General features: G+C 43.8%; 1 protein-coding gene across 3 annotated transcripts in view; it reads right to left on the reverse strand.

Moving 5' to 3' along the window:
* The window catches only part of LOC102785402 (neuropilin-2-like), an 87,176-nt gene extending 81,816 nt beyond the window's left edge, over positions 1 to 5,360 (reverse strand). For all 3 annotated transcript variants that reach the window (XM_006793663.3, XM_006793661.3, XM_006793662.3), the window contains exon 1: positions 4,564 to 5,360. In XM_006793663.3, coding sequence (XP_006793726.2) covers positions 4,564 to 4,639 — 76 coding nt within the window. In that variant the 5' untranslated portion in view covers positions 4,640 to 5,360. The remainder of the gene's footprint in view (positions 1 to 4,563) is intronic.
* Between the last annotated feature and the right edge of the window lie 2,787 nt (positions 5,361 to 8,147).

The raw sequence follows: 8,147 nt of genomic DNA on the forward strand, positions 1-8,147 counted from the left end.
AGAAAACAACAGGATGATTCGGTGTGACGAGGAGAGAAAAAGGAAAACAACCTGTGGCCTCGTTCCACAGCGCTCCGGAGGGACTGCTGCAGACACAGAAGGCCTGGCTTACTCTCTCACAAACACACACACGCACACACAGGTTTTTCTGTGTGTGCGAGGATTTTAAAAGAAGTGGGAACAGGCAAATATCCTCATTTGAAAGATTTCCATGATCTCCCTTTCCCTCTGAGGACAAATGTTCTTCACAAGGCTGCAAACACAAGAACACCCACTCGCTCCCAGCATCCTCTCTAATTACTCCAGTCATTACCAGTGGCCAATGAAGACACTAGAATACTAACAGTTTACTAATGGCATGATAACTGTAATTAGAACATCCTGCTGGACCCACTAATTGTCCTTTCCCTTTTACAGATGAGAGGAGAGAAAGAGAAGGGGCGACTGTGCCAAAGGTTAATTGGGTTAATGTTTATTCGCTCATTGCAGCTAGGTTGTTGATGTCAATGGAAAAACCACTCTGTTTTTAGGCTATCATTATTCTAATGACTGAGAGACTAATGTCATCGTGCTTGATGCATGTGATTTTTGTTTTTCTTCTAGCTGCACGGCTCAGTGGCATGTAGTGCATTTGTTTTTGTTTGTTTGTTTGTTTTAAAAAACTGGAAAAAAGGAAAAAAGCCACCGTGGTGATCTGAGCCACTGATGAATATGTGTAACACTTAATCCTGAGGCCTGGTGGAAAACACCTGCTGCCTGCAAGATGATTAAAATGAAATCAGTGGAAAGGCTCTAAGGTGTCACCTGCACCAGCTCGGCAAACTGAGCTATCTGATAAAATGTTTTAATAAACCTAGTAAGTAATAAACCTGACCATCACAGGCCAACGCAACGTTTAGTCTGATCTGTTCTCTGATATCTATAAAAAACGGGTGAGCAACATTTCATATTCAGCGTCAAACATCCCTTTATTATAATGTCATTTTATACTTATCAAGATCACATGAAGAAAATTAAATCCGTCACCTTCAGTGTATCATAATAGGAGTACATATTTATTAATAAAATGTGCAGGATGTTGCCCAGAAACTTTCTTGTGCGTTTCAGAGGAGAAGAATAAATCTGGGTTAGTTTACTGCAGGTGGCTCCACTCAACTACTGCTTCACACTCTGCTGCCTTCCTCTTATTTCACTAATGCCCCGTAATACTTTCTCCCTTTCATTTTCTCTCTTGCACACATCCAAACTCTCCTGATTTCTTGCTCAATTTTTTTTTTATTGCTCCATTTTTTTGTGTGTACTTTATGGGGAGAAAAGTTTCCAATTCATGTTGGCAAAAGTTCGCACGTTACACATAATCTTCTGTTTTCCTTCCCTCAGAATCAGCGGATCAGTCGACAAAGATGACAGAAAAGAATAACTCAAAACAAACAGATTATGGAGAATGCACACAAATTCATCAAGAAGCTGATTTAAGGATCGTTAATTGCTCTTAATGATAAGCATGCTGTTTGAGTTTTTACACAGCTCTGTAAAGGCCTGTGCAATTACAGAAAATACTGTTGAATTCATATTTGCGTGCTCTAATATCTGCAGTGTTTCAGGTTAAAACCTGGATTTGTAATTACGTGGAATGACTGTTTGTGGCAGCGAGTCAGTTCATTAGGCTCTGAGCTATAACCCCATTATGTGAATGACATGGATGATTTGTTTTATTGATGGCCAGCTGACGTTTACAAAGCATTATGACCCAAATTGATGTAACATTTAATTACTACGAGCCGACCCCACCGGGAAACAGAGACCCACTCACACTCACAGCACACGGTGCACGTACAGGAGAAGCTGTTTCATGTTCAGCGACCAAACTAAAACATCTTCATGTGGATGGTGAAGCACCTGCTAGACGGTAAGCCTTTAAGTCTGCCAGACGTTCTTATTTATTCCCCTGCATGTAAATGGAGTTGTTAACTTCACCTCCTGAAATTCTTCCCACTGCTCAGACTTTTAAAATCACACCAGGCCGGTTGGAGCCATCAAAAACAATCGCATAAACCAAACCTTAATGCGTACCTGTGGGCAATTCACCACCACGCTAGCACACTTCTTACACTTAGTATCATGGTGATCCTGTTTCATCATCCACCATATTTCAGCAGAGACACTATGGAGGCAGACAGCTGGTCTTGAGTGGCCAATTATGTCCGTTTATCTCCCTTCCAGGCACAGCTGTGATCAAACGGAATGAAGAAACAGGATCAAACAGCGAGGCTAAAAATCATTCTTCCGTTTCGTTCACTGCTTTTTGCTGCTTCCCTCTGCCTGTTTCTGTCTCTGCTGTCTCTGTTACTTCCTCCCTCTGTACTTCCATCCCTCCTGCGTCTCTCTATATATACACTTCTTAGTCTCACTATGCTTTCCTTGCTCATCTCTCCAGAGAAAACAAAGTAGAGGCATCTATAAAAGTTAACTGCTGAGAAAGCTCCATTCTGTATAGCCTACTGCTCAAAATGTGTGTGTTTGTTCCAGAGATGCTCGGTGTACCTGCAGGGAAACCTCGAGGGGAGCACGAGGGGGTCCCCAGGAAAATCAGGCTGCTGTCAGCAAACATAAAGTAAAAGGTCAAAAAAGAACAGAATATCAACATGTTCTCATATTTATCCCCACTGTCAGCGTCATTTAGCTGGAAAAAGAACAAACTCCAGTCGTTGGCATTGAAGTTAAACACCTCATTCATCTTCCTTGAATGCCACAGAGTTTCCATCTGAATGTTTCCTGTGCTGGACTGCAGCACATACTTCCTGCTTTGGTGTTGAATGTAAATATGACTAATTTTAAGACAAACAACTGCTGATCAAATGACCTGCTGTTCTTTCTTCTGGACAGGAAAGCCTCAGAACCGTTGCATGCTTTGCACAAAGTCAGCAGTTATTAATTATTTATAATATTAATCATCTGAACATTCACATCACACAGGCCTTAAATTACTAGTTCAGATTTAACCTAATGTAAAAATATCCACAGATAGCAGAATGCTCCACCGTACAGTTTCTCACATCAGAAGTGAATTGTGTGTAAAGAATGCCCTCCCTGTGCCTTCTGTACAAAGTGGTTCTCCAAAACAACATTTGGCAATCAGGGCCACTCAATCCAAGTCATGAGATCTGCAAAAGCCCTCCGGAATAAGGCAGTAAAACCTCGAATGCCACCAACCTCCCTGCAGCCTCCCCCTTTCGGTTCTTTCTCTCTCTCTCTAGATTTACACATGTGCATTCACCACAAAGCAGAAAGTGAAACTCGAGGAGAGACTAGAAGTATATCTCCAAGTATTCAGGTCTTTGCATAGGCAGCAATGAGAAACCAGTGGTAACAATCATTGTGTGCAGCGAAAACAAAAGGCATCAGTCTCCTGGTAAGGGCCGCAGTAGCTAAGCTCTTAAATTTACGTAAACTATGTCAGACCACTCGGAGTCCTGAGTGTCCATCAGCTGAGTCGAACTCCCCATACGCCCCTGCCTGTGACGATGTAACAGAAACTTTGGGTAACGAGTGTTTTATGTGGTGACAAGTAGGTTCGTTGTAATCAAAGAGACTTAAAACGTCGTCTGTGCATCAAGTTCACATATGGAAAAAGATTTTTGTGGCTATCCTCCTCGTGCGTAAAGGTTGTCTGGAGACGAAAACGCACACAGCGATAGATTCTGCCTCTCCGCATTTAACAGAGCGTAAAAAGCAAATGCGTGTTCCCATCTCACATCATATTCCCGCTTATGCACTCGAAGGTGAACTCGTGGTCGGGTTACACAGCCGCAAATCCCGTCGCTCACACGGGCTCGGGAGTGAACGCGAGCCTCCGTGGAGACCGGTACACGGAGGCAGCAGTCCCGTCACACCGGCCGCCACCTCTCCGCGCTCCCGGAATGACAGGCAGTCACCGTAAAGAAATGCGTTCAGCTTTTTTCCTTTTAGTAAAGACAGTTTCGAGGAATTTTAGAAGAGCGCAAGAGATGGAAACGTGCTGGAAGAAGAACTGCTGACAACAAAATTACTCCCGACAGGAATTTACAGAAGATTTCGATCTGTCATCTTTTTATTATTGAACGTCGTTACTGATGTTTTTTAAGACGATAAAATCAACGCTGATTAAACCAGGATCCCTTCGAAATCAGCCCTGGATTAAATTTTTAAAAAAAATAAACTCGGCTGGTGACGAAGATACTTCATCTGTAAAGTCATTGTGACAAAATCATTTCTGTTGCCCGTTCGTACTTCCTAACGTTTGTCCCTGCACCGGACCGAGAGAGCTGGCTCACAGGCCATCCAGCAGCGCGGGTCTGTCTCCTAAATGTGATTAAAGTAATCAACGTCCCTCAGCAGTGCGCGGGGATTTGGCTCGAGCCCGTAGTCACCAAATGCGCAATAATGCTTTCCCTGAATTTACTTTCACTGCACTGAAAGAAAACAACTTTTATTCGTTTTGTGATGTGTAACTGCTCTTATTTTCTCTTTTTACACCTTGTGTGACGCTTGGATTTAGGCGGACATCAACAGCATCAAACTTACCTCCTTCCCCGGCTTTTACCGCTGAAGGTAACAGAAGAGCCAAAATACATCCACAGAGCCAAACGAATAAATCCATCTTTCTCCCTCAGAATAAAACACGTCTTCTCCTCCTGTGTGGTTTTATTTGCTTTATCTGACACACGGCTCCAGGTCGCACTTCCCTGACCGTTTCCACAGTTATCTGTTTTTCTAACGTGCAACACGGTTGTGTCCAAAATCCAAAGCGTTCACCCGACTCTCTAAGAATAACACGCCGGAGAAAAACAGTTCATGCGAGCAGTGTGAGTGCGTGCCGCCACTTCTCCTCAACCAGAGCAACTTGTCTAGAAACGCAATTTGAACTCTAAACACGGTTTAAAATCCATTGCTGTGCGCACAGTCGGCAGCGCAGGGAAACAGATCAGCAGAGTAAATAAAGAAAATTGTGCGTTTCAAATAAACTAGAAACCAAAAAGATCATCAGAGAGCGCTAACTGCGACGGAAACGGGAAAAAGTAACTCGCGTCTTTCCTCCTTGGATTAAAATTATTTCCAATTGTTTTATGCAAATATCTTCAGGCGCATTTTCTTGGTAAGGAAATTAAATGTGTTCCCATCGAGTTTCCCGGTAATGGTCAGTTCATGCGCAAAAGACAACGCAGGATCTCCGAGCAGCTCGATCTGCGTGCGTAAAGCTGGTAGGCAGAACGAAACGTGGTGCCTCTCCGCTGTCCTCCCACAACTGTGCGTGTCTGCGCTCAGACGCTCTGCCCTGTTCCCCCTCTCTCTCTCTCCCGGTAGCACGCGCTCCTTCCCCTCCACTCTCCACCGGGTTTGTGGCAGCGAGCAGGACCGCTCACTCAGTCCCCTGCCTTAGTGCGCGTGCACGCCGTGCGCGGGCGCGTGTATCGGATTACAGTAGGCACCTCGGCCCGCCTCCATATAGCCCCTCACTGATTAAAGAGCAATTTCATCTCCTCTCTCTCTGACCATCTCTTACCTCCTACATATTTTTCCCACTCTCACCATTTCTTTCATTTTACCAAAGTTCTTTCTGCCTTCTCACCAAAATTTTCCACTTCATTCTCTTTCTGTGGCTTCATATTTTCGCCTTTCTGCTCACATTTCTTCCTCCAGTCCTCCTGGTATTAAAGGGAATCGAGTTTGAAAGGAGAGAGGCAGAAAACTGGGAGAGAAGATGCCCACAGCACAGCTTTATGAGCTTTGTAGTTTAGCACCAGGAGATTTAAGGTACCTGGTGCTGGTTTACAGCATTACAGGGGAAACATTGATCCATGTATGGTTTGCATGTATAGACCAATCAGAACGAAGGGGAATCTCCCGGTAAAGTAAACTTTGACTTTGGATTACTATGCGAGAGATTTACTTGTCATGCAGAGCGGCCGTTGTGGTTTAAAGGCTGAATTCCGGGATGCAAAAATTCATACACACCTTTATGCAAACACATAAGCCCTTGTCTACAAGCCAGGGCAAAAAGCTGTTTACCAAGGGCACATGGGTCAGTGCTGAACAGAATCTAAACGAGGGGCGGAGGATAGACAGGAAAGCTATGCAGACGCATGCAAACAAACACTTTCACCACACAAGCATGGACATGTGCTGACACACACTTGCAGTGGTAATGAAGTTGAATGGAAAGGTGACTGGATTTCTGTCTACTTACTGAACACGCACTAAGACTTAAAACCACTTCACTCTCTTTCCACGTGCACGCTCTCTCCCCCTTCCTCGCTCATTTGCTCACTCCCTGCAGTATAATAGATGTCAGTGGGAGGTGTTGGTTTCAGCAACACCAAAGCCTGTGGTCTAAAAAACCAATCCAATCTTAGCTCTTTGCATTGCCTTCCCAGGACACACCCTACACAAATTCGCACACGGATCCACGCAGCTGAACTCACCACTGACCACTCAGTGAAAAAACTCATGTGGGAAGTAAACCCCATCAAAACTCCTTTTATTACAGAGACGATAATCACACGGCTGCTGATGCGTTTTACATCATGTGCCAAATATTTATATTTCTTCTGACACAAGAGTTTCTGAGAACAAGCAGCCTGAAAGGGGGATGTGGGAATTTTGTTTTCCCAAATCAAAGTCGCGTAGGGAAGCAGGTAAATATTCAGTCTACATTTATGTTTACTGTCCTCCAATCAGCAAAATAAAGGTAAATCAGCGATCTTAGCTCAGAGCAGCGACACACCACACGCATACAGTCACTCAGATGTTTTCTAACATCTCCGGAGGCCTAAAGGTATTGAGTTCTTTTTCCATGACAGATTTCAATGTGTGTGTGAGAGAGGGCGAGGGAAAGAGTGAGTAACTGTCACCCTTCTCATTGCTCGGGTCCCTCTAGTGTACGACCTCTGTAACCTGCCACTCTCACCCGTCTTGCCTTTTTCGTGCTGTGTCTTTCCACTGAAACTGAAACCGGTCCGGTCCCCTGGAATCTGTCAGGTGATGAAAGCGCACTGCAGTCACGTGGTAATGTCGCCATATCGTCTGTCCCAGCGCTCAGAGTCACGGTTTGCAAACATGATTTACTCTGAGCAGTCAGGCAGCAGGTACGTGCAGCTAAGATGTTTAGCAGCAGTTTTTAACTCTAAGTCTTGATTCCTAAACATTTTTCAGCTTTCGCATATGACTGAAAAAATGTCTTTTTTTAGTGGACTTTAGTGTAGTTCTTTTTTAAAGGACGGGAGCAGAGGATGCTAAAGGAAAATCTTTGGAAGTCTGAGAATCCTTTAGTTGGCGGGAAGAATAACTTCAGCTTATCCATGGCACCGCGCGACACGAGCCCAAACCTTCTGGACTTCCCCTCCGCTCGTTCTTCTTTATGACTGACACAGTGTTGTGAAACTAGGCTGTGCTGATCCATGACACCTTTGCCGCCTGCCAAACAGTCGACTGGGTTTCCCAGAAGTTACCAATGACATCATCGAGACTCAGTTTTGGGGAAACTGACAGACTTGTTGCTGGTTTGCTCACAGCACCAATGTGCCAGTGTTTCCACCTCAGAGAGAACCACCTGCCTGTAATGAAGGTACATTTGGTTGCACAACACAACTTGGAGTCATGATAAAGTGACATTTGGGGGGTACAAATATATCTAAGACACTTACCATTGTTTATTATTCAGTTTACAAAGAGTCATTACCATTCACTGATGCTTTGGCATTTCTCCAATTGATGCATTTGCCATAAATATTTGTTTCCTTACAGCTGCCAGCTGTGGTGCAGGTGTTTCGGTCAGCTAGCCACAAAGCACACGTGTTAAAGTGTCTGGACTGTATGAACTCCTGAGCTCCTAAATCCAGATGTTCAGCGTCCATGGCAGCTATTAGTTTGTGTGTTTAATGAATGAATTCAATAGACTGTAAAATGTTTTGAAGAAAATATTTTAAAAATGCTTTATCTTATTTAACTTTAAAAAAGCTAAATAAGTTAAGATAAAAATGAAATAAGAAAAAGTTCAAAGATGCTAGAATAGTTCAGACCATTTGCACCTGAACCAAAGACTCGATGGAAAATATATATCATCTTGGATTGAATATCTTGGATTTTTGGAGGGAATAGCAATCGTCTTC

Source organism: Neolamprologus brichardi, chromosome 16 (assembly GCF_056152115.1).
Source record: "Neolamprologus brichardi isolate AB-2024 chromosome 16, ASM5615211v1, whole genome shotgun sequence".
Lineage (NCBI taxonomy): Eukaryota > Metazoa > Chordata > Actinopteri > Cichliformes > Cichlidae > Neolamprologus > Neolamprologus brichardi.